At 49.6% G+C, this 26093-nt stretch overlaps 1 protein-coding gene and 1 long non-coding RNA gene across 2 annotated transcripts in view; both read right to left on the bottom strand.

The window, feature by feature from the left end:
- Positions 1–631: 631 nt before the first annotated feature.
- Positions 632–3227, bottom strand: LOC136302265 (uncharacterized). The gene is made up of 4 exons (XR_010724025.1): positions 3147–3227; positions 3006–3050; positions 2182–2261; positions 632–1311 (listed from the first exon to the last, which is right to left on the bottom strand). It is a non-coding gene; the product is annotated as an uncharacterized lncRNA (long non-coding RNA).
- Positions 3228–4139: 912 nt separating this feature from the next.
- Positions 4140–26093, bottom strand: part of MUC16 (mucin 16, cell surface associated) — a 94996-nt gene continuing 73042 nt past the window's right edge. Inside the window, exons 40-99 of the mRNA XM_066205407.1 lie at positions 25858–26030; positions 25721–25747; positions 25344–25489; positions 25167–25234; positions 24587–24759; positions 24450–24476; positions 24089–24234; positions 23911–23978; positions 23326–23498; positions 23189–23215; positions 22812–22957; positions 22635–22702; positions 22177–22349; positions 22040–22066; positions 21663–21808; positions 21486–21553; positions 20906–21078; positions 20769–20795; positions 20408–20553; positions 20231–20298; positions 19621–19793; positions 19484–19510; positions 19115–19260; positions 18938–19005; positions 18480–18652; positions 18343–18369; positions 17982–18127; positions 17805–17872; positions 17195–17367; positions 17058–17084; positions 16689–16834; positions 16512–16579; positions 16054–16226; positions 15917–15943; positions 15557–15702; positions 15379–15446; positions 14795–14967; positions 14658–14684; positions 14289–14434; positions 14112–14179; positions 13502–13674; positions 13365–13391; positions 12988–13133; positions 12811–12878; positions 12231–12403; positions 11489–11581; positions 11054–11199; positions 10877–10944; positions 10509–10681; positions 9661–9809; positions 9511–9578; positions 9019–9191; positions 8487–8513; positions 8149–8291; positions 7970–8037; positions 7114–7286; positions 6663–6805; positions 5831–5898; positions 5036–5190; positions 4140–4312 (exon numbers count right to left, since the gene is read on the bottom strand). Coding sequence (XP_066061504.1) covers positions 4140–4312; positions 5036–5190; positions 5831–5898; positions 6663–6805; positions 7114–7286; positions 7970–8037; positions 8149–8291; positions 8487–8513; positions 9019–9191; positions 9511–9578; positions 9661–9809; positions 10509–10681; positions 10877–10944; positions 11054–11199; positions 11489–11581; positions 12231–12403; positions 12811–12878; positions 12988–13133; positions 13365–13391; positions 13502–13674; positions 14112–14179; positions 14289–14434; positions 14658–14684; positions 14795–14967; positions 15379–15446; positions 15557–15702; positions 15917–15943; positions 16054–16226; positions 16512–16579; positions 16689–16834; positions 17058–17084; positions 17195–17367; positions 17805–17872; positions 17982–18127; positions 18343–18369; positions 18480–18652; positions 18938–19005; positions 19115–19260; positions 19484–19510; positions 19621–19793; positions 20231–20298; positions 20408–20553; positions 20769–20795; positions 20906–21078; positions 21486–21553; positions 21663–21808; positions 22040–22066; positions 22177–22349; positions 22635–22702; positions 22812–22957; positions 23189–23215; positions 23326–23498; positions 23911–23978; positions 24089–24234; positions 24450–24476; positions 24587–24759; positions 25167–25234; positions 25344–25489; positions 25721–25747; positions 25858–26030 — 6547 coding nt within the window. The remainder of the gene's footprint in view (positions 4313–5035; positions 5191–5830; positions 5899–6662; positions 6806–7113; positions 7287–7969; positions 8038–8148; positions 8292–8486; positions 8514–9018; positions 9192–9510; positions 9579–9660; positions 9810–10508; positions 10682–10876; positions 10945–11053; positions 11200–11488; positions 11582–12230; positions 12404–12810; positions 12879–12987; positions 13134–13364; positions 13392–13501; positions 13675–14111; positions 14180–14288; positions 14435–14657; positions 14685–14794; positions 14968–15378; positions 15447–15556; positions 15703–15916; positions 15944–16053; positions 16227–16511; positions 16580–16688; positions 16835–17057; positions 17085–17194; positions 17368–17804; positions 17873–17981; positions 18128–18342; positions 18370–18479; positions 18653–18937; positions 19006–19114; positions 19261–19483; positions 19511–19620; positions 19794–20230; positions 20299–20407; positions 20554–20768; positions 20796–20905; positions 21079–21485; positions 21554–21662; positions 21809–22039; positions 22067–22176; positions 22350–22634; positions 22703–22811; positions 22958–23188; positions 23216–23325; positions 23499–23910; positions 23979–24088; positions 24235–24449; positions 24477–24586; positions 24760–25166; positions 25235–25343; positions 25490–25720; positions 25748–25857; positions 26031–26093) is intronic.

The following is a 26093-nucleotide window of genomic DNA, read 5'->3' as shown; positions in this document are numbered from 1 at the left end:
TCGCTCGGCTTTTCCAGGTCCGCCTGGGAGCTGGGAATTCCTCCCGACTGCCGCCGTCCCTGTCACAGGGTGGCAGCCGCGCTCAGGACGCTCGGGGTGCCGGGGACAACGCAGAGGTGTTTTGCAAGAGCTCTGAGAGCTTTTAATGGACGTTTGCTGACATAATTGGTGCCTCAAGGCCTTTGTTTGAGCGAGCAAACAGATCCTAATCCTCTGCAGGAAACTCTGAGCTGGGGCCGAACTGGTCGGACCTGCCCCGGAGGAGCTCGGCTTTGAAAGCAAAACCCGGCTTTGGTTGCGTGGAGACATTACCTGCAGTGAAAGGATTAATGACTAATCGTGGGTTCGTTAATTCTGATCGAACGCTTTCACTTGCCGAGAGTTCCTTTAACGATAGGATCAGCTAATCGCAGAGAAACAGCCCCGAGTCTTGTGCTTGGCAGGAAATCGGGGCATGAAATGGGAGTTTTGGGGCAATTCTGGCCGGGTGAGAGGGGCAGGGAAAGGTGCTGAACTCCAAAAACAGATGCTGTGCTGTGGGATGAGAGCTGAGGAGCGAAACCTCCAGGATTTCCGCAGAGTTTCTCTTTTGGGATGATAAACGTGCTGATACAGAGGAAACACCACTTCATGGCAGTAAAATATAGCATTTATTGAACTGAAAATCAGCAGCAATCTCAAAAAACACAGCCTGGCTGTGTCACACGCATATGTAACGACGTCTCTTTACATCATAATGACATAATTATAAATAGATTAAATAGTTGAATTAATTTAAGATATTTACATTTTTAAAGCTCAGTGGTTTAAAAAGCTAAAAATCTAGGTGGGATTTCTAAGTCTACAACAGTCAGTCCCCAAAAATCTGTAAATTTGTATATTTTTAAGCCTTTTTCAGAAAACTGACGTTAACACTGAAGGGCTTTGCGAACTGCAGCTCCTGGTAGTTTTTATTTTCCTTTGGTTGTGTAATATTTATATAAAATTTATATCCATATAAAACACTGCAGTGCTTAAAAAAAATATTTTCCTCAGCACTTGCACTGTTGGCAGTTTCCTGGAGTATGAAAAGAATCATGGCAATAGTGCAAAGATTTGTCTCAAGGCGAGAGAAAACGCTAAAATAATTTATAAAAGAAATGTTTTCTAGTTTTTGTAGCTATTTTTCCTTCATCAGTGGACGAACAGGTCTGGGAAGACCAAGGTGAGGTGTCAGTGAACCTTCCCTGTGCTCAGGTGGGGGAAGTACAGCCCATACAGGCCCTGCTGCACCTGGTACAGGTGGGACTTCCTCCTCAGGCAGGAGAGGACCTGGTGAGGGAAAGAGCAAAAATTAATGTCAAAAAGACCAAAATTATGGGCAAAAATTTGAATCCATGCTCTGCCCACCATTAGGTGTCCCCAAATCACGTTGTCAGGTGGGAAGGGAGGGATTTGGGGAATAAAAATCCCAAAATGCCTAAAGCCGTGAGGCAGCTCTGCAGCAGGGGAGTTTCCTTTCCTAAATCCTGCTGGCTGTAGTTTTGTCTCCTGAACCTCCTGCTCTCTGCAGATTTAGCTCTTCTCCTCAGCTGGTGCAAAGCAATGTTTTCAAGCCGTGCTTTTAGGATGTTGCTCCCCATCAACACACCACCAGAGGTGGGAAGAGGATCTCTCTGCCTTTTCCAAGGGTTTGCAGCTGGAGCATGGCCCTGCCAGGCTGCAGCAGTCTGTAGGTTAAGAGCCCTGAATACAAAACTCTCAACGTGGTTCCCACAGGATGTTAAAAATGTTGGTTTCGGCACTCCCTCACCAGGAACCCGCTCATCCTGCAGGTATCTGGACAGGGAAGAGGTTTAGGAAATGCTGCAGAGGATTCCCTATTTCCACCTGTGGATTCCCTAATTCCTGCTCCTCATCTTGGGGTTTGTGTTTTTCCCTCTGCAAAAACCCAGTGCCAGCCATGATCCTGCTGCTTTCCCTGAAGGAAAATTCGGCTTCCTTTTCTAAAAATCTGCTCAGCTGACTGTCAATTCCCTTCCCCATCCCCAGTGCTGGGAAGAGCTGGCAGGCACTGAAGGATTTGGTTTTTTCTGTTTCCAGGCACTGCTCCCGCTGGGATCCTTGGGAATGTGCCTGAATGTCCCTCCTGTGACTCTGCCGGAGTCAAGGGACAGGTGGGACGGCCAAGGGGACACTCACCAGGAAGCACAACAGGAGGAGGAGGATGAAGCCCAGCAGGGTGAAAAGGCAGATGAGGATGATGGCCCAGAACTGAAGCTCTGAAAAGGGGGGGAAAAAAAAAAAGGCACGTCAGGTTTAGAGACTCTTCCGTGTGGGATTATGAGAGGGAGATCTCACCCTGGCAAAGTTCAGAAGTGCTGAGCACTCTGTGGGTCAGGGCAAGTTACAGAAATGTGGGAAAATGGAGTGAGGGTTCGGGGGTTCACAACCTTAAATGCCACTGCAGGGAGCAGCAGAGCCCCCAGCTGATTCCAGGGATGTTCAGAGGGCCAATTTCTGGGATGTTCAGAAGGACAAAGTTCTGTCTGCACTGCTTCTGGACTCTTTTGGGGACAGGGACAGGGCTCAGAGTGTCAGCAAAAGCTGTAGTTGTTTTACCAGAGTGTTTGTGGTGAATGAGAAAGTAACAGTTCAGGGTATTTTTTCTTCTCTCTCTCTTGTTTGCTGTTAGTCTGGGGTTGTAGCTAAGCTAAACCAAATCTGGTCTGGTCTTTTTTTAGAAATAATGCAGTTATCAAAATTTATTGGTGCCAAAGTTTTCAAACAGTTCCCAAACGGCGCTGCTTTTGCCTGTCCTTCAATTCCATTCCCCTCAGGCTGGTGGCACCTGCTGTTTGCTGCCAAGAGCCCTGGATTTTTGGTCTTTTCCATGGGTTTAGTCCCATTCCAAGATACCTGATGCTGATTTATTACAGCTCAAGTATTTATCAGGGTTCAATTATTTATTTAGAGCTCAAGTATTCAGTGGCTGTGGGGTCAATCCTTGCCAAAAAAGCACCTACCAGATCTTATGGACTGTGGTTCATCTGTCTTGAGTGGAGAGTAACCTGGAAATGAGAAATGAGACAGATGAGGAGTAGAACTCTGGAGCTGATTTAAACAAAATTAGGAAGAATACCCCAAAATGTCCCTCCAGATCTCACCTTCCACCACCACACTCTGTTCCTCCAGCTGGTAGCTGGGGCCCAGCCTGGTGAAGCCCTGGGTCAGGAGTTTCAGCTCCTCAAACACCTCCTGCTCTTGTAAAGCCCCTGAGAGGGGATCCAGGGTGAACTTGCAGATTGAGGCAACCTCTGTGTGTCCTTTGCCATGGACAGGCCTGGAGGGTGACAGGCAGAGAGGAGAGAAAATGAAGCAGAGCTGAGTAGGGCAGGGAGAGGGATTTGGAGTCTCAGGTTTGCAGATGTCCCAGCGATTTTTTTATTGGGATGGGATCCCTTTTAGCAGTTTGTTCTGGGTGAGACAGGAACTCCTGCAGCCTTGTGAAATCCATCCACTGATTTAATCCCTAGCAAGGTATTTTTAAAAGTTAAATCAGCTCTGCTTCTAAGAGGAAAATCAACTCTATTTCTAGGAGTTAAATCAGCTCTATTTCTACCAGTTAAATCTACTCTGCTGCTTTGTTCCTCCAGAGAGTCATTGGAAGACCCTCACACAGGCAGATTTTGTCCTCAGGCTGGTCAGTTGTGTGGTCAGTTGGTTTTCCTGCTGTGTGTCAGTGGAATTTGAGCTTATTTGAACACATTAAATGAGAGAATGAACGTGTTTACCCTGAGATTGTTCATGCATGGAAACAGCTCTGCAAGCACCAAAACAAAACCAGCTCTGTTTGGACAGAAACCTTTTGTGGTGAAGGCAAAACTGACTGAGGGAGGATAAAGTGACTCCCGTGTGTCACTGGCGGCACGGAGGTTGGCAGGGAGGGCTGGACACCTTAAATGTCTTCCTGAACTGCTCTTTTGGGACTTGAAAAAAGCACCTGGACCTACCCAAAGTTCTCCACAGTGCAACCCACAAATTGGTTCTTCAGGTGGCTGGTCCTGAATACCTCGAGCTGATGGGGAGAAACAAAACAGTTGAGGAAAGCTGAGTTACTTGAACACATCCTTTGGACAGGGAGCTCAAGCTATTGCTGTTCATTTCACCTCTTTCTCAATCTTCTCTTTGTTCTCTTGGTACATCTGGGAGCTGGAATCCTGCAGTTCTGGCGAGTAGGGAAGGTTGGAGATTCGGAAATTTAATCCAAAGTTTTCCTTGCTAGACTCCAGGGGTGTCTCGTGAGTTGCTGCCTCAACCGAGAGTTCCAAGTCTGGAAATGGAGAGGAAAATTAAATTGTAGCAGAGAGAAACTGAGGCTTTCCTACCAAGCAGCTCTGAGCTGCAGCCTTTTAGCTTGAAGTCTTAGACTGGCAGGACTTGAGTTGCACTGGGGTCTGACAGGGAACTCCAAATGTACCAGGCCATTCATTTCTTTGGGATGCTGCACACTGGGGAAAAAAGCTGAAAGTCCATTTTTCTCTAGGTGGTTGAAGTTGTGGTGAGCAGTTCACACTTCATTTTTCTGATTTTTTTTTTAATGCTGAAAACACCTTAATTTTGAGTAACAATTTAATTTTGAATGACACCTTAATATTGAAGAACATCTTAATATTGAATAACCCCTTAAGCCATCGATGACAAGAGGACTGAATGTGTGAATGGCCTAACTCAGAGTCCAGTGATTCAACCTAATAATAATAATAATAATGATAATAATAAATTAATTTTCAATCATGAAAATTTTAAAAATTAAATTTAAAATATTTTTAAATTTAAATAATTTTAATTTTAATTTTTTACTATTTTTATTTTTGAAAATAATTATTTTTAATTAAAATAATAGAAATTAATAATAATATTATAATAGTAAAAATAACCGTAATAATAGATTTATTTGTGCTCTGACGGGGCAGAGTTTGGGAGATTCTGGGTGTGCTGTGGCAAAGTGAGTTATCCATGTGGGGAGCACTGGGAAGGGATTGGATGCACGTACTGTCCACTGAGAATTCCTGCAGTCTGTAGCTGCTCCCCAGCCACAGCCCCGTGGTGTTGGAGGTCCTGTCCTGGAAAGTCCTTTCAACCACGGCCCTGTTGACGCTGGGGTCGGGCTGGAAGAAGCACTGGCAGTCGACCACTATGGATCCAGGCCTGTGGGCAGAGGGACAGAGGTTTGGAGATAAATAGGATGGGCGGGCAGCTCTGTGTGGGAAGGAGTTTCCTGAAGGGTTCCTGCTGTTCTGAAGGCTGAGGAGTTTAAATGTGTGGTGGAACCATTGTGTGGAAGGGGCTGGTTGGGGTTTTTCCTTTGGACAGGGACAGGAATTAAAATTTTGCCTTCTCTCTGGACAAATTTAGCTTGTGTTGCATGAATGCAAGGAAAGAGCAGCACTTTGGGGGTTTTTAAAGCTTTGGCCCTGTGGGAGGGTCCCTTGTCCAAGCCTCATTCCATCCTGTGCAGGACACCACAGCTCACTTTTGAAATCTAGTGGAGTTCAGGTTGAGGAGTGCAGAGGTCACAGGATCACAAAGTCCCAGTAAAAAGATGGAATCTGTAATTCCTGGGATGCTCAGAGACCTGAGGGTGCCTTACAGAAACCCTGACTGAGAAACCCTAGTCCGAAAAAGATTCAGACTGAATTCTGGGAAGCCTGGAAATGCCTCCTTAGGGCATCAGTTTCCAACAGGAGAATGGAAGGAAGGAATTCCACTGGGGCCAGTGGTACTCAGCCATGGGGGAGCAGTGCCAGGGTGCAGCAATCTTTAAACAAAATCAGATTTTATCCCAAACCTCAGCCCAGTGATCCTGCAGGTCAGGAACTGGTCCCGCAGGTCGCTCTGACGGTACAGGTGATTCATCTGAAATTAAAAAGTCACATTAAATATTAATGAGTTTGGGCACTGTGGTGGAGGTTTTCGGCCAGCAGGAGGGACTTGAGCTCTGGAGAAACACCGGGGTTATTTTTTGCTGGTTGGATTTCATGGAGGTTGGGTTTTACTTTGGAATTGGCACCTTCTGGTGATGGCGTCTGACTTCCAGCCTGGCAAACATTCCTGTCCTATCCAAGCAGGATGCCAGTGTGGGAGAGCAGTGTCCTGAGGGACATCCCAACCTCACAGACCCAGAGCTCAAAGAGAGCAAAACCCACCCAATCAGGGTCTTATCAGGCTGATAAATTGGATTGGTGCTGAAGAGAAAATGTTGGATTCTAGGAATGAATCATGGATGTGCTGACCAGGGATTTGCCTGCAGGGATTGGCCTTGGATGCACTTCTGGAGTTGGGAGTGAACTGCTGAGGGTGTGTTCATTTAACTGATCAGCTCTGGCATTTTGCAGTCCATGAGAGAATTTCATAAGACCACAAGGAATCATCAAATGGTTTGGGTTGGAAAGGACCTTAAAGATCCTCCAGTCCCAGTCCCCTGCCATGGGCAGGGATGACGCCCACCAGCTACAACTTAAAACCAAAACTGAATCAAAAGTCAATCTTATCTTTCAGAGTCTACAAATTTTTGCTCCCAAATGTTGATTTTTAATTTTTTTTTTTTCAATTCAGACATAAATCTTTGGTAGTTGCTTCAAAAACTGACTAGCCAGACATATTCTTAAATACATCCTTACCTTGTTGGTGATGCTTTCTACTGCTGCTTTGTATTCTGGAGACTGGGAGTCAGGGTTGGTGAGGTTTTCATTGACTATTCTAAAGCTCAGTCTGTAGCCCTGTTTGACTGCAGTCAAGAGAGGCTTTTTGGTGGCAGCTGTGTCTGCGAGAGTGAAACCTGAATAAAAAGGGTAGAGTGCATTTATTTTTACGTCTGTTCATATCGTAATAGCAATATAGATACATCCCTGCTTACATCATACACTGTGACAGTGAAATTCGCCAGGGATTTGTCTGATTTAAGGAATGGAAATGCTGCCAGAATGGCAATATCCTGTAGGATTGGTTTTGTCATTGTGTCAAACTTAAAGAAAACCAGCAAACCAAAGGGTCCATCAGTGTTCAGGCCCCAGTGATGAGGAATAATCTCCAGGAGATCCCAAAATCCTCCTTATCCCCATGGATGCTTACCATCGACGTACAGGCTGCTCCTGTCCAGGCTGTAGTGGCCCAGTTTGGTGACATTGTTTGTCATGGTGCTCAGCTCCTGGTAAAGCTTTTCTCTGTCAAACCTGGCCAGGCTGGCACTGTCCTTGTAGCTGCACACAGCGTCCACGTTTGTGTCATCCCTGTGCCTTCCAGACCTGGGGGAAAATGTCGGGCATGTTCTTTGGGACACTGCTCTGCTGGCATAACTTCCTGTGGGGTTCTTAGGACAGACACCAAACCCTCAGTGCCAGTGGGCTCCTGCACCCTTCATCAGGCTCTCCAGAACTGGGGTGATGACATTTAGATACCAAAAGGATTTTACCAGCTAAAAAGAATCCTGGCAGGACAGGGAGGTGTCCCTGGCTGCTGTTTCTGGCTGCTGTTTTCTGGCCTCAGAACAGCCATGAATTGAAGGTGTGTGAGAGTGGATAAAGAAATGGTTCATTGCAATTTTAGGAGTATTTTAGGTGTCTTATATTTGGGTATTTTAGTATTTCAGACACTTTTAGTATTCTTTCAGATATTTTTAGTGTCTGCAGGGAGGGCTCAGAGCAGGGATCAGGGTGCTGAGGAATAGGACGAGAGGAACAAGGCAGGAACTGATGCCCAGGAAGTTCATGAGCATGAGGAAGAACTTCCTTATGCAGTGACCAGGCACTGGAACAGATTGTCTAGAAAAGTTGTGGAATCTCCTTACTGGAGATATTCCAGAGCCGTCTGGACACAATCCATGTGCTCCCTAGGATGACCCTGCTGGAGCAGAGAAGTGGGACCAGGTGACCCACTGAGGTCCCTTCAAACCTGACCCATCCTGTGATTCTGGAATTCCAAATCTTACCTAAATCTCATGGCTTTACATCCCGTGTAGGCAGAGCTTATGCTGCTCCTCTTGAAAAGAGGGTCAAGCTGTCAAAAAAAGAGGACGACTGAGAGCTGGGAATCACATCCAGAGTTTAAAGCAGGTGGATGGAGGTCACCACTGAGACCCAAAAGGGGCACAAGCAGAGCCAGACTCACATAGTGGTTCATAACTTTCACTGTGGAAAGGAATCTGCGGGAATTTGGGGCGTCCAGATCTGCGGTGTAGCGGAGATTGGTCAAGGTGAAGTTAAGTGTGAAATTCCCGGATGTTGGTTTTGGTGCAGCTGTGGTACTCCGGGCTGTAATCAAAAGGGAAAAAGATCAGGAATTTCCTACAAAAAAATAGCTGTTTTCACTTTCAAAACATTCCTAATCCCAGCACGTCTCAAGGCTACTCTGAATAATCTCTTCCCCTCTGATTTTCTCAGGGCATTGCTCCTTTGAGAGCTTCCCCTGAAATGAACGCGGCAAAATGAATTTGGCGGGATACTTACGGGATCTCTCAAGGGGTTCGTTGTAACCTGGAAAGGAAGTGCAAGAGAAAGAGTTATGTAAGAGAGCATCCACTTTGGAGAATGGAAGTGGAGAGGGGGTGATTAAAAGGCTGACTTGGGAGTGAATCATCAGAACCAGGCCCCAAGGGTGTGAATGTGTTAAACAAACAAAGCTTAGGCAGAACTACGTGCTTTGAAAGAGCAGGGGTACAATGAGAAAATGTGTGTGCCAATGTTTAATTAAACATTGTGGAAAGGAATCAGGTGAAGTGTTCTCAGGCAGGTGAATGATTGAGGTCAAGACTAAAATTAAGTTCACTCTTCAATGTATTATAGAAATTAAAATCTTCAAAAATGTCAGCATGAAAAAATTTTAAATCTTACACTTGAAATTTTCTCTTACACAGAGAAAATATGCAGAAAACTTCAGACCTCCTTTAGGTGACTTTTTAAACATTAGGGTGATCCCTGAGAGCTAAGGTGGTCCCAAACTACTCCAGTGCCTGGAGGAGTGGGAAAATCAAACACTCACCATTGACATAGAGGCTCTTGTTGTCCAGGCTGTAGATTCCCAACTTGGTGATGCCATCTGTCATTCTCTTCAGCTCTTGGTAAACCTCAGCTGGGTTAAACATTGGCACCTGGGAGCTCTTTCTATAGCTGCAGATGGTGTCCACTCCTGTGCTATCCCTGTTCTTCCCAGGCCTGAGGAATTTAATATCACAGAGCTTCTGTTAGTTATTAAAAATATTTTGGGGGTGGTTTTTTGTTTGTTTGTTTGTTTTATTGTGATTAAAAAACCCTCCAAATAAATCTGCCCACAATTCTCAGACCAGCTGCAGGAACCACCGAGATATGGCCTTACGAAGAAAAAGGCTTTGTAAGATAAAAGACCATACAAAATGAAGCCTTATTATAATGAAAGCAACTGCTTGAAAAAGGAGAACAATTATTAAAGAGTCAGTCAAATGCAAGGAAATCCATTTGCTGCAGTTCCAATTGAATCTCTGTGGTTATTGCTCACCTGAATCCTGTCACTTTGCAGCCAGTGAAATAGGGGCCAATGCTACTCTTCTGAAGCAGGGAGTCAGTCTGGCAAGGAAAAGTCTTTGTGAATAAGGGAGCCCCAAAATCCTGGGTGATTTCAGTGAAAAACAACAGAATTTTGGCTTACATAGTGTTTCATTATTTTCTCAGAGGACTGGAATTTACGGGAATTTGGTGTCTGCAGGTCTGTGGTGAACATGAGGTTGGTTATGGTGAAGTTCAGGGTGAAGTGCTCTGTGACTGCTCCTGGGATTTGAGTGGTGGTTGATTTTACTGCTGCAAGAGAGAACAAAAATGACAATGATAAAATAAGAACAGGATCTTCACAAGACATTGCTGTTACGGGGTTTCTTAGAGAAAAAACCCATGTGAACGGGGTCCCACCCTTCAGACATTTTGCAGTGTTACACACATTGCCAAATCAGCAGGAAAGAAAATCAGTTTATGCCTTAAGTAGCCTTAACCTGTATTTGGTTTTAAATATACTTACAGGATGGACCGTGAGGTTCATTGTAACCTGAAAGACAAATGGAAAATTATTGGGAAAATAGTCCAAGAAAGTCTCAGCAGGACTAAATACAGGGGATTCTATTACAAGATTGTGGTTACTGATTCCAAGACTTTTAACTTGGTGACTGACAGGGTTTTGTCCTCTAATTTTTGTTCTCTGTTTTGAGAGGTGAATTAAATCTTCTTCATTCTAATTTCAAATTAGTCTTTCAACCCTGAAGGTTGGACTTGGTCTCTGAGGTCTTCTCCAACCATAATGGCTCCTTGATTCCAACACAGAATCCCAGAATGGTTTGAGACTGACAGGACCTTAAAGACCATCCAGTTCCACCTCTCTGCCCTGGACAGGGACAACTTTAACTTGACCAGAGTGCTCAGAGCTCCATCCCACATGGCCTTAAGCACCTCCAAGGACAGGGAATCCACAATTTCATTAAGAAAAATGCCTTGAGAAGGTCTCATTACCATTGACGTAGAGGCTCTGGCTGTTGAGGCTGTAGTGTCCCAGCTTGGTGATGCCATCGGTCATTTTGCTCAGCTCACGGTAAATGGTTGTTCTGTTGAATTTGGGATCTGAAGGCTCATCCCTACAGCTGCACATGGCATCTACTCCTGTGTCATGCCTGTTCTTTGTGGACCTAGGAAATGAGGCATTGGTTTCATCATTATTGAGAAATCTATCTTAACTTCTAGTATACAGTCAAAGAGAGGCATCAGAAAAACCCCTCAGGCATTGCTACCGCGTAAGAGAATACCCAGAGATGAGTTAAATGCTGAGAAATGGGAATTTTAAGAAACAGGGAATGGGGACTTTTCCCAGACATGGCTCTTACATGAATGCCATTACTTTGCAGCCAATGTAAGCTGGGCCAATGCTGCTCCTTTGGAGTAGAGGATCAACCTGGAAATGGAATAACAACATGGAAGTAAGCAAGATGTCCCCATGAAGGTAAGAGATGAGAGACACTGAGGGAACTGTGCCCCAACAGGGCATTGTTTGTGAGACTTACATAGTGGTACATGACTTTTTCTGTTGACTTGAATCTCCTGGAATTTGGGTTCTGCAGATCTGCAGTGAACTGGAGGTTGGTTATTGTGAAGTTCAGCGTGAAGTTCTTTACTGCTGGTGCCAGAGGTTGGGTGCTTTGATCAGCAGCTGTAATGGGAAAGTTATTGCTTGAAAATACCATTTATGTTCAACATCCCAAGAGGAAACAAAAGAGAGAACAAAAATGACAATTTTATTCTAGGTAAAATTCCCAGATATTTTAGGTGGCTTCAAGGCTAGATATAATGTGGTTCCCCAACAGGCTCACAAATCCTTTTAACACTGTGTTATAGACCAGCAGTGCTCTTGCTTGATTAATCCAACTTGCTGTTTTGGCTGTTGCTAATTAGTAATTAATAGTCTTCCCACCCCTCAGATTCTCTTTAACAGTACTTACATAGTTCAGGCTGCACTTCATGGTGACCTGTGGGGAGAAGAAAAGGGACAGGATTTGAGGAAGTGCCTGACAGTTGGGAAGGTTTGGCACACACTAGAATACAGAACATGTCTGAGAGCTCCTGTGTACACATTTCTTAGGAAAGATTGATTTGGTGACTGTCCAGGCATAAATGCACATTACATTGTTGGCAAGGTGCTGCTTTTCTTTGCAGTGCACAGAATTCTTCCTTTCCTCGAAATGTTTAAAGTGAATTTACAGATTCCCTAAATCCAGTTTAGAATCACAGAATGAGTTGGGGTGGAAGGGAGCTTAAAGATCACCAAGTTCCAACCACACAGCCATGGCCAAAGCATCATTTACCTTCGACATGGAAAATTTATGCATGATTTTGTCAAGTGGTGATGAGTTCTAGTGCTGTTCCTTGACCTTGAGAGATCAATCCCTATATTTTCAAAGATGTTTGTAAATGGAATACTTTAAATGAACGTAACAGAAAAAGTATACCTGAAAAAGGTTAATTTTACTATATTAAAAAATAGATAGAAGGAGGTAGAATTAAAAATGTATGTAGAATGTATGAGAAGGCACAGCAAAAAGAATGAAAGATACAATAGAGTGAAAGAAAAAAAATACTAAAAACAAAGGAATTATTTGGGGTATGAATACAACAAGACATGAAATCATTTAAATATAGAAAATGAAGAATATGAAAATTAAAGAAATCAAAAAACATTGTCACCATTAACGTAGAGGCTGTCCTCGTGCAGGCTGTAGGGGCCCAGCTGGGTGATGCCTCTGGTCTTGTTGCTCACTTGGTGGTACAGCCCCACCCTGTCCAGAGGCTCAGCCGAGGGCTCCTTGCTGTAGGTGCACACGGCGTCCACCCGGGTCTCGTCCCTGTGACTGCCTGGCCTGCAAAACACAGGGCCCTCCTTCAGTACCCTCCTCTGCCTCTTTTCCTCTTGAGCCTGGGCCTTGGATCTGCCCTGGTCATTTCAGAGTGGGAATGCCAGTTTTGGCATCCCAAAATTGGAGTGTGTTAGGTGACCAGACATTGCTCTCCCAATTCAATAACAGTATGGGCATATAAAGGAAGACGAGAGCCTGGAAGAACTTTGGAGTCAACTTGGGATTGGGCCTTTACCACCTCAAGAGGAGAGTTCAGTAAGTAACGCGGAGATGCAAAAGAGAGGTACAACAGGAAGAAGATCCTAAGAAGGACAAGGAATGTCCTTGCTCCAGAAAAGCAGGGAAGAACTTGACCGGTCTCCCTGCATAATCAGGGGAACTGCTAAGGCATGCTGGAGGGCCACTCATACCTGAAATCTGTTGTTTCACATCCTTGGAAATCGGGGCCGATGCTGCTTTCCTTCAGCAGGCGGTCGAGCTGCAAAGGGAAAAGGTTTTGCAGTTAAGCCATGGACATCTCAGTGCTCTCCCTCTAAGTGTACAAAGCCCATGCAGGAAAAATAATTTCCCAGTGCTGGCTGACTTACCAGAGTGTTCATAACCCTTCGAGTAGCTCTGAACTTGGCCGAGTCAGGATTCTCCAGGTCAGAAGTGTAGGGGAGGTTGGTGATGGTGAAGTTGACGGTGAAACGCTCAAGGGCAGCAGCTGTGGTTGTTGGTGGCTGGGTGGGAGCTGGAAGAAGCACAGATGGGGGATGACAATGCGCAAAGCCTTGGTCAATACAGCCCTGGCTGGATGACTGCAGAGGTCTCCTGCTGGCCCGTTTTTCTACGGGGATGGCTTGGCAGCTCCCAATATCCCCAGGATCTCATCCCCCAGCCTCCAACCTCCACTGGCCTAAAGAAGACCCCAGTGAGGCACTTGCTGCATTGTGATCCCACCTCACTCCTTCAGGGTACTCACTGGTCAGCACTGGCTGCTCGTTGTATCCTGGGAAAAGAGAGAGATAGAGGGTCAGGAGCTGGAGCTGGGCAAGGGGCAGCACTGGGGGAGGGCTGCCATGGGAGAGCAGAGGAGGCCGAGGGAGGAGCAGCGGTCACCGTTGATGTAGAGGCTGTCCTTGTGCAGGCTGTAGGGGCCCAGCTGGGTGATGCCTCTGGTCTTGTTGCTCACTTGGTGGTACAGCCCCACCCTGTCCAGAGGCTCAGCCGAGGGCTCCTTGCTGTAGGTGCACACGGCGTCCACCCGGGTCTCGTCCCTGTGACTGCCTGGCCTGCAAAACACAGGGACTGCCCTCAGAAATCCACCTCTGCACTGTCTATACTCAAGGCTGGGTCTTGCTGTTTTCATATCCATTTGAAAGTTGAAATATTAGGTCTGCCTTCTTAAAATGTGTATGTGTTCTGCAGACAGATACAGTTCTGCATGTTCAATAATGCTTTGGAATTACAGAGACTGCCTGGAAGGCCATTAAAACGATTCTTGAGTTTACTAAATTATCGTAGTCTACACTGTGCGAGGCTGGAAGCCTAGGCTTAGAGAGGGAAATTTAAGAGGAAATGGCATCAGGAAGAACATCCTGGAGCGGGACAGTGTTAGCAAGAAGGAGCTGCCTCCACAAGGAGGAGAACATGAGTGTTCTCCAGCCCAGGCCCAGATGTGTTATGGGACATCAGGCCTTGCACAGGGACACTGGGGTGCAACCCATACCTGAAGTCGGTTGTTTCACATCCTTGGAAAACAGGGCCAATGCTGCTTTCCTTCAGCAGGCGGTCGAGCTGCCAAGGGAAGAGGTTTCGCAGTTAAGCCATGACCAGCTTTTGGCACTGCTTCCAAGTTTATGAGGTCAGTGAAGTAAAGGATGTGGCTCAGTGCTGGTTCACTTACCATCATGTTCATAACCCTTTGAGTAGCTCTGAACTTGGCCGAGTCAGGATTCTCCAGGTCGGAGGTGTAGGGGAGGTTGATGATGGTGAAGTTGACAGTGAAATGCTCAAGGGCAGCAGCTGTGGTTGTTGGTGGCTGGGTGGGAGCTGGAAGATGCAGAGATGGGGAATGACACGGGGAAAGAGAAAGAGCGTCTGGTTGGAAATTAACTGAGGTCTCTTAACCCGCCCTGCTCTCCATGAGAAATGCTGTCTGGAACCTGAATTTCAATATGAAGATCTTTAGGCGTTTGTCTCTAATGCCCAAGCAGAGAACCCAGTGAGGCACCTGTCACCTTCTGACCCCATCCCACTCCTGCAAGGTACTCACTGGTCAGCACTGGCTGCTCGTTGTATCCTGGGAAAAGAGAGAGACAGAGGGTCAGAAGCTGGAGCTGGGCAAGGGGCAGCACTGGGGCAGGGCTGCCATGGGAGAGCAGAGGAGGCCGAGGGAGGAGCGGCGGTCACCGTTGATGTAGAGGCTGTCCTTGTGCAGGCTGTAGGGGCCCAGCTGGGTGATGCCTCTGGTCTTGTTGCTCACTTGGTGGTACAGCCCCACCCTGTCCAGAGGCTCAGCCGAGGGCTCCTTGCTGTAGGTGCACACGGCGTCCACCCGGGTCTCGTCCCTGTGACTGCCTGGCCTGCAAAACACAGGGACCCCTTTGAGCACCTTCTTCGGCCTGTTTTCCTCTCAAGGCTGGGCTAGGAACTGCCATGGTCATTTCAGAGTGGCAATTCAACCTTTGCCTTCCCAAACTTTGAGTGTGTTTTTACTGTCTGGACATTCTTCTCAAGCTTCAATATCAGACTGGACGTGTTCATGAAATAGAGGGCCTGGGAGAACTTTGGACTCACCTTGGGATTTGGCCACCACCACCCCAAGAGGAGAGTTCAGCAAGTGAGGGGGAGATATAAGAGAAAGGTAAAACAGGAAGAAAATCCTGGGAAGACTGTATAAGTTTGTTGCTCCATAAAAGAGGAGAAGATGACCGTGACTGGTCCTCTCATGTAAGTGAGGGCACTGCAGAGGCACACTGGAGGGCACCTCATACCTGAAGTCTGTTGTTTCACATGCACGGAAAACAGGGCCAATGCTGCTTTCCTTCAGCAGGCGGTCAAGCTGCAAAGAGGAAAGGTTTTCCGCTTAGGGCATGGCCATCTCACTGCACACTCTACACGTTTAGAGAGCCCAGAGAGTGCAAGTCAGTTTCCCAGTGCTGGTTGACTTACCAGGGTGTTCATAACCCTTCGAGTAGCTCTGAACTTGGCCGAGTCAGGATTCTCCAGGTCAGAAGTGTAGGGGAGGTTGGTGATGGTGAAGTTGACGGTAAAACACTCAAGGGCAGCAGCTGTGGTTGTTGGTGGCTGGGTGGGAGCTGGAAGAAGCACAGATGAGAATGACAAGGGGCAAAGACTTGGTTGTTACAGGTGTGCCTGGACAAGGAGAGAGGTCTCCTGGGAGCCCTGCTCTCCATGGGCAAAGCTGGAAGGCACCCTGGACCTCAAGCCCCGGGCCTACTCTGTTGAGGAAAGACCCCATTGAGGCACTTGCTCACTGGCAAACCCATCCCACTCCTGCAAGGTACTCACTGGTCAGCACTGGCTGCTCGTTGTATCCTGGGAAAAGAGAGAGACAGAGGGTCAGGAGCTGGAGCTGGGCAAGGGGCAGCACTGGGGGAGGGCTGCCATGGGAGAGCAGAGGAGGCCGAGGGAGGAGCGGCGGTCACCGTTGATGTAGAGGCTGTCCTTGTGCAGGCTGTAGGGGCCCAGCTGGGTGATGCCTCTGGTCTTGTTGCTCACTTGGTGGTACAGCCCCACCCTGTCCAGAGGCTCAGCCGAGGGCTCCTTGCTGTAGGTGCACACGGCGTCCACCCGGGTCTCGTCCCTGTGACTGCCTGGCCTGCAAAACACAGGGACTGCCCTCAGAAATCCTCCTCTTCACATTCTTCGTTCAAGGCTGTATTTTGGGGTTTTTATGGCCCTTCCTGGGAGGACTTGAAGGTCAAGTAAGGAAACAATATGAACATCTGGGGGAAGAGCACCAGAAGAGAGAGGATACTCTTAAGAAGGAGGACACCAGGGTGGAGGTCCTAGCTAATAAACTTGGAACCAACAAACCGTAGATTTGAGACAGCCCATGTATCTGACCAAGTGTCCTGCCAGGATAGTTGATCATGACCCATACCTGAAGTCTGTTGTTTCACATCCACGTAAAACAGGGCCAATGCTGCTTTCCTTCAGCAGGCGGTTGAGCTGCAAAGGGAAGAGGTTTCCCAGTTAAGCCATGACCAGCTCTCTCTGCTCCATCCCAGCTGATGAGGCCAGAGGGGGTGCAGTAATGTTCAAGTCCTGGTTCACATACCATCATGTTCATAACCCTCTGCGTAGCTCTGAACTTGGCCGAGTCAGGATTCTCCAGGTCAGAAGTGTAGGGGAGGTTGATGATGGTGAAGTTGATGGTGAAACGCTCAAGGGCAGCAGCTGTGGTTGTTGGTGGCTGGGTGGGAGCTGGAAGAAGCAGAGATGGGGAATGACACGGGGAAAGAGAAAGAGCGTCTGGTTGGAAATTAACTGAGGTCTCTTAACCCGCCCTGCTCTCCATGGGAAATGCTGTCTGGAACCTGAATTTCAATATGGAGATCTTTAGGCCTTTTTCTCTAATGCCCAAGCAGAGAACCCAGTGAGGCACCTGTCACCTTCTGACCGCATCCCACTCCTGCAAGGCACTCACTGGTCAGCACTGGCTGCTCGTTGTATCCTGGGAAAAGAGAGAGACAGAGGGTCAGGAGCTGGAGCTGGGCAAGGGGCAGCACTGGGGCAGGGCTGCCATGGGAGAGCAGAGGAGGCCGAGGGAGGAGCGGCGGTCACCGTTGATGTAGAGGCTGTCCTTGTGCAGGCTGTAGGGGCCCAGCTGGGTGATGCCTCTGGTCTTGTTGCTCACTTGGTGGTACAGCCCCACCCTGTCCAGAGGCTCAGCCGAGGGCTCCTTGCTGTAGGTGCACACGGCGTCCACCCGGGTCTCGTCCCTGTGACTGCCTGGCCTGCAAAACACAGCGACCTCCCTCAGAAATCCTCCTCTGCGCTGTCTATACTCAAGGCTGGGTCTTGCTGTTTTCATATCCATTTGAAAGTTGAAATATTAGGTCTGCCTTCTTAAAATGTGTATGTGTTCTGCAGACAGATACAGTTCTGCATGTTCAATAATGCTTTGGAATTACAGAGACTGCCTGGAAGGCCATTAAAACGATTCTTGAGTTTTCTAAATTATCGTAGTCTACACTGTGCGAGGCTGGAAGCCTAGGCTTAGAGAGAGAACTTTAAGAGGAAATGGCATCAGGGAGAACATCCTGGAGCGGGACAGTGTTAGCAAGAAGGAGCTGCCTCCACAAGGAGGAGAACATGAGTGTTCTCCAGCCCAGACGCAGAAGTGTTATGGGACATCAGGTCTTGCACAGAGACACTGGGGTGCAACCCATACCTGAAGTCGGTTGTTTCACATCCTTGGAAAACAGGGCCAATGCTGCTTTCCTTCAGCAAGCGGTCGAGCTGCCAAGGGAAGAGGTTTCCCAGTTAAGCCATGACCAGCTTTTGGCACTGCTTCCAAGTTTATGAGGTCAGTGAAGTGAAGGATGTGGCTCAGTGCTGGTTCACTTACCATCATGTTCATAACCCTTTGAGTAGCTCTGAACTTGGCCGAGTCAGGATTCTCCAGGTCAGAAGTGTAGGGGAGGTTGGTGATGGTGAAGTTGACGGTAAAACGCTCAAGGGCAGCAGCTGTGGTTGTTGGTGGCTGGGTGGGAGCTGGAAGAAGCACAGATGAGAATGACAAGGGGCAAAGACTTGGTTGTTACAGGTGTGCCTGGACAAGGAGAGAGGTCTCCTGGGAGCCCTGCTCTCCATGGGCAAAGCTGGAAGGCTCCCCTGGACCTCAAGCCCCGGGCCTACTCTGTTGAGGAAAGACCCCATTGAGGCACTTGCTCACTGGCAAACCCATCCCACTCCTGCAAGGTACTCACTGGTCAGCACTGGCTGCTCGTTGTATCCTGGGAAAAGAGAGAGACAGAGGGTCAGGAGCTGGAGCTGGGCAAGGGGCAGCACTGGGGGAGGGCTGCCATGGGAGAGCAGAGGAGGCCGAGGGAGGAGCGGCGGTCACCGTTGATGTAGAGGCTGTCCTTGTGCAGGCTGTAGGGGCCCAGCTGGGTGATGCCTCTGGTCTTGTTGCTCACTTGGTGGTACAGCCCCACCCTGTCCAGAGGCTCAGCCGAGGGCTCCTTGCTGTAGGTGCACACGGCGTCCACCCGGGTCTCGTCCCTGTGACTGCCTGGCCTGCAAAACACAGGGACTGCCCTCAGAAATCCTCCTCTTCACATTCTTCGTTCAAGGCTGTATTTTGGGGTTTTTATGGCCCTTCCTGGGAGGACTTGAAGGTCAAGTAAGGAAACAATATGAACATCTGGGGGAAGAGCACCAGAAGAGAGAGGATACTCTTAAGAAGGAGGACACCAGGGTGGAGGTCCTAGCTAATAAACTTGGAACCAACAAACCGTAGATTTGAGACAGCCCATGTATCTGACCAAGTGTCCTGCCAGGATAGTTGATCATGACCCATACCTGAAGTCTGTTGTTTCACATCCACGGAAAACAGGGCCAATGCTGCTTTCCTTCAGCAGGCGGTTGAGCTGCAAAGGGAAGAGGTTTCCCAGTTAAGCCATGACCAGCTCTCTCTGCTCCATCCCAGCTGATGAGGCCAGAGGGGGTGCAGTAATGTTCAAGTCCTGGTTCACATACCATCATGTTCATAACCCTCTGCGTAGCTCTGAACTTGGCCGAGTCAGGATTCTCCAGGTCAGAAGTGTAGGGGAGGTTGATGATGGTGAAGTTGACGGTGAAACGCTCAAGGGCAGCAGCTGTGGTTGTTGGTGGCTGGGTGGGAGCTGGAAGAAGCAGAGATGGGGAATGACACGGGGAAAGAGAAAGAGCGTCTGGTTGGAAATTAACTGAGGTCTCTTAACCCGCCCTGCTCTCCATGGGAAATGCTGTCTGGAACCTGAATTTCAATATGGAGATCTTTAGGCCTTTTTCTCTAATGCCCAAGCAGAGAACCCAGTGAGGCACCTGTCACCTTCTGACCGCATCCCACTCCTGCAAGGTACTCACTGGTCAGCACTGGCTGCTCGTTGTATCCTGGGAAAAGAGAGAGACAGAGGGTCAGGAGCTGGAGCTGGGCAAGGGGCAGCACTGGGGCAGGGCTGCCATGGGAGAGCAGAGGAGGCCGAGGGAGGAGCGGCGGTCACCGTTGATGTAGAGGCTGTCCTTGTGCAGGCTGTAGGGGCCCAGCTGGGTGATGCCTCTGGTCTTGTTGCTCACTTGGTGGTACAGCCCCACCCTGTCCAGAGGCTCAGCCGAGGGCTCCTTGCTGTAGGTGCACACGGCGTCCACTCGGGTCTCGTCCCTGTGACTGCCTGGCCTGCAAAACACAGCGACCTCCCTCAGAAATCCACCTCTGCGCTGTCTATACTCAAGGCTGGGTCTTGCTGTTTTCATATCCATTTGAAAGTTGAAATATTAGGTCTGCCTTCTTAAAATGTGTATGTGTTCTGCAGACAGATACAGTTCTGCATGTTCAATAATGCTTTGGAATTACAGAGACTGCCTGGAAGGCCATTAAAACGATTCTTGAGTTTTCTAAATTATCGTAGTCTACACTGTGCGAGGCTGGAAGCCTAGGCTTAGAGAGAGAACTTTAAGTGGAAATGGCATCAGGGAGAACATCCTGGAGCAGGACAGTGTTAGCAAGAAGGAGCTGCCTCCACAAGGAGGAGAACATGAGTGTTCTCCAGCCCAAACCCAGAAGTGTTATGGGACATCAGGTCTTGCACAGAGACACTGGGGTGCAACCCATACCTGAAGTCGGTTGTTTCACATCCTTGGAAAACAGGGCCAATGCTGCTTTCCTTCAGCAGGCGGTCGAGCTGCCAAGGGAAGAGGTTTCCCAGTTAAGCCATGACCAGCTTTTGGCACTGCTTCCAAGTTTATGAGGTCAGTGAAGTGAAGGATGTGGCTCAGTGCTGGTTCACTTACCATCATGTTCATAACCCTTTGAGTAGCTCTGAACTTGGCCGAGTCAGGATTCTCCAGGTCAGAAGTGTAGGGGAGGTTGGTGATGGTGAAGTTGACGGTAAAACACTCAAGGGCAGCAGCTGTGGTTGTTGGTGGCTGGGTGGGAGCTGGAAGAAGCACAGATGAGGAATGACAAGGGGCAATGACTTGGTTGTTACAGGTGTGCCTGGACAAGGAGAGAGGTCTCCTGGGAGCCCTGCTCTCCATGGGCAAAGCTGGAAGGCACCCTGGACCTCAAGCCCCGGGCCTACTCTGTTGAGGAAAGACCCCATTGAGGCACTTGCTCACTGGCAAACCCATCCCACTCCTGCAAGGTACTCACTGGTCAGCACTGGCTGCTCGTTGTATCCTGGGAAAAGAGAGAGACAGAGGGTCAGGAGCTGGAGCTGGGCAAGGGGCAGCACTGGGGGAGGGCTGCCATGGGAGAGCAGAGGAGGCCGAGGGAGGAGCGGCGGTCACCGTTGATGTAGAGGCTGTCCTTGTGCAGGCTGTAGGGGCCCAGCTGGGTGATGCCTCTGGTCTTGTTGCTCACTTGGTGGTACAGCCCCACCCTGTCCAGAGGCTCAGCCGAGGGCTCCTTGCTGTAGGTGCACACGGCGTCCACCCGGGTCTCGTCCCTGTGACTGCCTGGCCTGCAAAACACAGGGACCTCCTTCAGTACCCTCCTCTGCCTCTTTTCCTCTTGAGCCTGGGCCTTGGATCTGCCCTGGTCATTTCAGAGTGGGAATGCCAGTTTTGGCATCCCAAAATTGGAGTGTGTTAGGTGACCAGACATTGCTCTCCCAATTCAATAACAGTATGGGCATATAAAGGAAGACGAGAGCCTGGAAGAACTTTGGAGTCAACTTGGGATTGGGCCTTTACCACCTCAAGAGGAGAGTTCAGTAAGTAATGCAGAGATGCAAAAGAGAGGTACAACAGGAAGAAGATCCTAAGAAGGACAAGGAATGTCCTTGCTCCAGAAAAGCAGGGAAGAACTTGACCGGTCTCCCTGCATAATCAGGGGAACTGCTCAGGCATGCTGGAGGGCCACTCATACCTGAAATCTGTTGTTTCACATCCTTGGAAATCGGGGCCGATGCTGCTTTCCGTCAGCAGGCGGTCGAGCTGCAAAGGGAAAAGGTTTTGCAGTTAAGCCATGGACATCTCAGTGCTCTCCCTCTAAGTGTACAAAGCCCATGCAGGAAAAATAATTTCCCAGTGCTGGCTGACTTACCAGAGTGTTCATAACCCTTCGAGTAGCTCTGAACTTGGCCGAGTCAGGATTCTCCAGGTCAGAAGTGTAGGGGAGGTTGGTGATGGTGAAGTTGACGGTGAAACGCTCAAGGGCAGCAGCTGTGGTTGTTGGTGGCTGGGTGGGAGCTGGAAGAAGCACAGATGGGGGATGAGAGTGGTCAAAGCCTTGGTCAATACAGCCCTGGCTGGATGACTGCAGAGGTCTCCTGCTGGCCCATTTTTCCACAGGGATGGCTTGGCAGCTCCCAATATCCCCAGGATCTCATCCCCCAGCCTCCAACCTCCACTGGCCTAAGGAAGACCCCAGTGAGGCACTTGCTACATTGTGATCCCACCTCACTCCTTCAGGGTACTCACTGGTCAGCACTGGCTGCTCGTTGTATCCTGGGAAAAGAGAGAGACAGAGGGTCAGGAGCTGGAGCTGGGCAAGGGGCAGCACTGGGGGAGGGCTGCCATGGGAGAGCAGAGGAGGCCGAGGGAGGAGCGGCGGTCACCGTTGATGTAGAGGCTGTCCTTGTGCAGGCTGTAGGGGCCCAGCTGGGTGATGCCTCTGGTCTTGTTGCTCACTTGGTGGTACAGCCCCACCCTGTCCAGAGGCTCAGCCGAGGGCTCCTTGCTGTAGGTGCACACGGCGTCCACCCGGGTCTCGTCCCTGTGACTGCCTGGCCTGCAAAACACAGCGACCTCCCTCAGAAATCCTCCTCTTCACATTCTTCGTTCAAGGCTGTATTTTGGGGTTTTTATGGCCCTTCCTGGGAGGACTTGAGGGTCAAGTAAGGAAACACTATGAACATCTGGGGGAAGAGGACCAGAAGAGAGAGGATACTCTTTAGAAGGAGGACACCAGGGTGGAGGTCCTAGCTAATAAACTTGGAACCAACAAACTGTAGATTTGAGACAGCCCATGTATCTGACCAAGTGTCCTGCCAGGATAGTTGATCATGACCCATACCTGAAGTCTGTTGTTTCACATCCACGTAAAACAGGGCCAATGCTGCTTTCCTTCAGCAGGCGGTCGAGCTGCAAAGGGAAGAGGTTTCCCAGTTAAGCCATGACCAGCTCTCTCTGCTCCATCCAAGCTGATGAGGCCAGAGGGGGTGCAGTAATGTTCAAGTCCTGGTTCACATACCATCATGTTCATAACCCTCTGCGTAGCTCTGAACTTGGCCGAGTCAGGATTCTCCAGGTCAGAAGTGTAGGGGAGGTTGGTGATGGTGAAGTTGACGGTGAAACGCTCAAGGGCAGCAGCTGTGGTTGTTGGTGGCTGGGTGGGAGCTGGAAGAAGCACAGATGGGGGATGACAATGGGCAAAGCCTTGGTCAATACAGCCCTGGCTGGATGACTGCAGAGGTCTCCTGCTGGCCCGTTTTTCTACGGGGATGGCTTGGCAGCTCCCAATATCCCCAGGATCTCATCCCCCAGCCTCCAACCTCCACTGCCCTAAAGAAGACCCCAGTGAGGCACTTGCTGCATTGTGATCCCACCTCACTCCTTCAGGGTACTCACTGGTCAGCACTGGCTGCTCGTTGTATCCTGGGAAAAGAGAGAGACAGAGGGTCAGGAGCTGGAGCTGGGCAAGGGGCAGCACTGGGGCAGGGCTGCCATGGGAGAGCAGAGGAGGCCGAGGGAGGAGCGGCGGTCACCGTTGATGTAGAGGCTGTCCTTGTGCAGGCTGTAGGGGCCCAGCTGGGTGATGCCTCTGGTCTTGTTGCTCACTTGGTGGTACAGCCCCACCCTGTCCAGAGGCTCAGCCGAGGGCTCCTTGCTGTAGGTGCACACGGCGTCCACCCGGGTCTCGTCCCTGTGACTGCCTGGCCTGCAAAACACAGGCACATCCCTCAACAATCCTTCTCTGCACTTCGTGTCCTGAGGGCTTGATGCCTGGCTTGCTATAGCCATCGCTGCATGGGAATGGAAGCTTCTCCTTTCCAAAGTGTGTGCACTTTTTGTCTGGAAACTTCTGTCCCCCTTCACTTATACCATGGGCCTGTTCATGAGGAGGAGGCCTGAACGGACATTGTGCCATAGAGGGGTTGGGCCTTCGCCACCCCTAGAGCCTTGTGCTGGAAGTGACGGGGGTCACTGAGGGTGAAGTTTCAGTTAGAATTTTGTGGAGCAGAATGGCAAAATGAGAAGCACCTCTCCAAAAAAGAGGAGAAATGTGTAAGTTACTAGTGGTCTTAAGTAAGTGAAGGTATTGCAAAGAGACTCTGGGGTGTAACCCATACCTGAAGTCTGTTGTTTCACATCCACGGAAAACAGGGCCAATGCTGCTTTCCTTCAGCAGGCGGTCGAGCTGCAAAGGGAAAAGGTTTATCAGTTATGCCACGGCCATCCCACCACTCTTCCGCCAAGTGTACAGAGACCAGGGAGGGCAAGCGAATTTCCCAGTGCTGGTTGACTTACCAGGGTGTTCATAACCCTTCGAGTAGCTCTGAACTTGGCCGAGTCAGGATTCTCCAGGTCAGAAGTGTAGGGGAGGTTGGTGATGGTGAAGTTGACAGTGAAATGCTCAAGGGCAGCAGCTGTGGTTGTTGGTGGCTGGGTGGGAGCTGGAAGAAGCACAGATGAGGAATGACAATGGGCAAAGACTTGGTTGTTACAGGTGTGCCTGGACAAGGAGAGAGGTCTCCTGGGAGCCCTGCTCTCCATGGGGAAGGCTGGAAGGCACCCTGGACCTCAAGCCCCGGCTCTACTCTGTTGAGGAAAGACCCCATTGAGGCACTTGCTCACTGGCAAACCCATCCCACTCCTGCAAGGTACTCACTGGTCAGCACTGGCTGCTCGTTGTATCCTGGGAAAAGAGAGAGACAGAGGGTCAGGAGCTGGAGCTGGGCAAGGGGCAGCACTGGGGCAGGGCTGCCATGGGAGAGCAGAGGAGGCCGAGGGAGGAGCGGCGGTCACCGTTGATGTAGAGGCTGTCCTTGTGCAGGCTGTAGGGGCCCAGCTGGGTGATGCCTCTGGTCTTGTTGCTCACTTGGTGGTACAGCCCCACCCTGTCCAGAGGCTCAGCCGAGGGCTCCTTGCTGTAGGTGCACACGGCGTCCACCCGGGTCTCGTCCCTGTGACTGCCTGGCCTGCAAAACACAGGGACCTCCTTCAGTACCCTCCTCTGCCTCTTTTCCTCTTGAGCCTGGGCCTTGGATCTGCCCTGGTCATTTCAGAGTGGGAATGCCAGTTTTGGCATCCCAAAATTGGAGTGTGTTAGGTGACCAGACATTGCTCTCCCAATTCAATAACAGTATGGGCATATAAAGGAAGACGAGAGCCTGGAAGAACTTTGGAGTCAACTTGGGATTGGGCCTTTACCACCTCAAGAGGAGAGTTCAGTAAGTAATGCAGAGATGCAAAAGAGAGGTACAACAGGAAGAAGATCCTAAGAAGGACAAGGAATGTCCTTGCTCCAGAAAAGCAGGGAAGAACTTGACCGGTCTCCCTGCATAATCAGGGGAACTGCTAAGGCATGCTGGAGGGCCACTCATACCTGAAATCTGTTGTTTCACATCCTTGGAAATCGGGGCCGATGCTGCTTTCCTTCAGCAGGCGGTCGAGCTGCAAAGGGAAAAGGTTTTGCAGTTAAGCCATGGACATCTCAGTGCTCTCCCTCTAAGTGTACAAAGCCCATGCAGGAAAAATAATTTCCCAGTGCTGGTTGACTTACCAGAGTGTTCATAACCCTTCGAGTAGCTCTGAACTTGGCCGAGTCAGGATTCTCCAGGTCAGAAGTGTAGGGGAGGTTGGTGATGGTGAAGTTGACGGTGAAACGCTCAAGGGCAGCAGCTGTGGTTGTTGGTGGCTGGGTGGGAGCTGGAAGAAGCACAGATGGGGGATGAGAGTGGTCAAAGCCTTGGTCAATACAGCCCTGGCTGGATGACTGCAGAGGTCTCCTGCTGGCCCGTTTTTCTACGGGGATGGCTTGGCAGCTCCCAATATCCCCAGGATCTCATCCCCCAGCCTCCAACCTCCACTGCCCTAAAGAAGACCCCAGTGAGGCACTTGCTACATTGTGATCCCACCTCACTCCTTCAGGGTACTCACTGGTCAGCACTGGCTGCTCGTTGTATCCTGGGAAAAGAGAGAGACAGAGGGTCAGGAGCTGGAGCTGGGCAAGGGGCAGCACTGGGGGAGGGCTGCCATGGGAGAGCAGAGGAGGCCGAGGGAGGAGCGGCGGTCACCGTTGATGTAGAGGCTGTCCTTGTGCAGGCTGTAGGGGCCCAGCTGGGTGATGCCTCTGGTCTTGTTGCTCACTTGGTGGTACAGCCCCACCCTGTCCAGAGGCTCAGCCGAGGGCTCCTTGCTGTAGGTGCACACGGCGTCCACCCGGGTCTCGTCCCTGTGACTGCCTGGCCTGCAAAACACAGGCACATCCCTCAACAATCCTTCTCTTCACATTCTTCGTTCAAGGCTGTAT

This window comes from Chamaea fasciata, unplaced genomic scaffold (assembly GCF_029207755.1).
Source record: "Chamaea fasciata isolate MVZ Bird 193981 ecotype frontalis unplaced genomic scaffold, bChaFas1.0.hap1 SCAF_28, whole genome shotgun sequence".
In the NCBI taxonomy this organism is placed as follows: domain Eukaryota; kingdom Metazoa; phylum Chordata; class Aves; order Passeriformes; family Sylviidae; genus Chamaea; species Chamaea fasciata.
The sequence above is the reverse complement of the archived record's forward strand: the minus strand, read 5'-3'. Positions and strand labels throughout refer to the sequence as shown.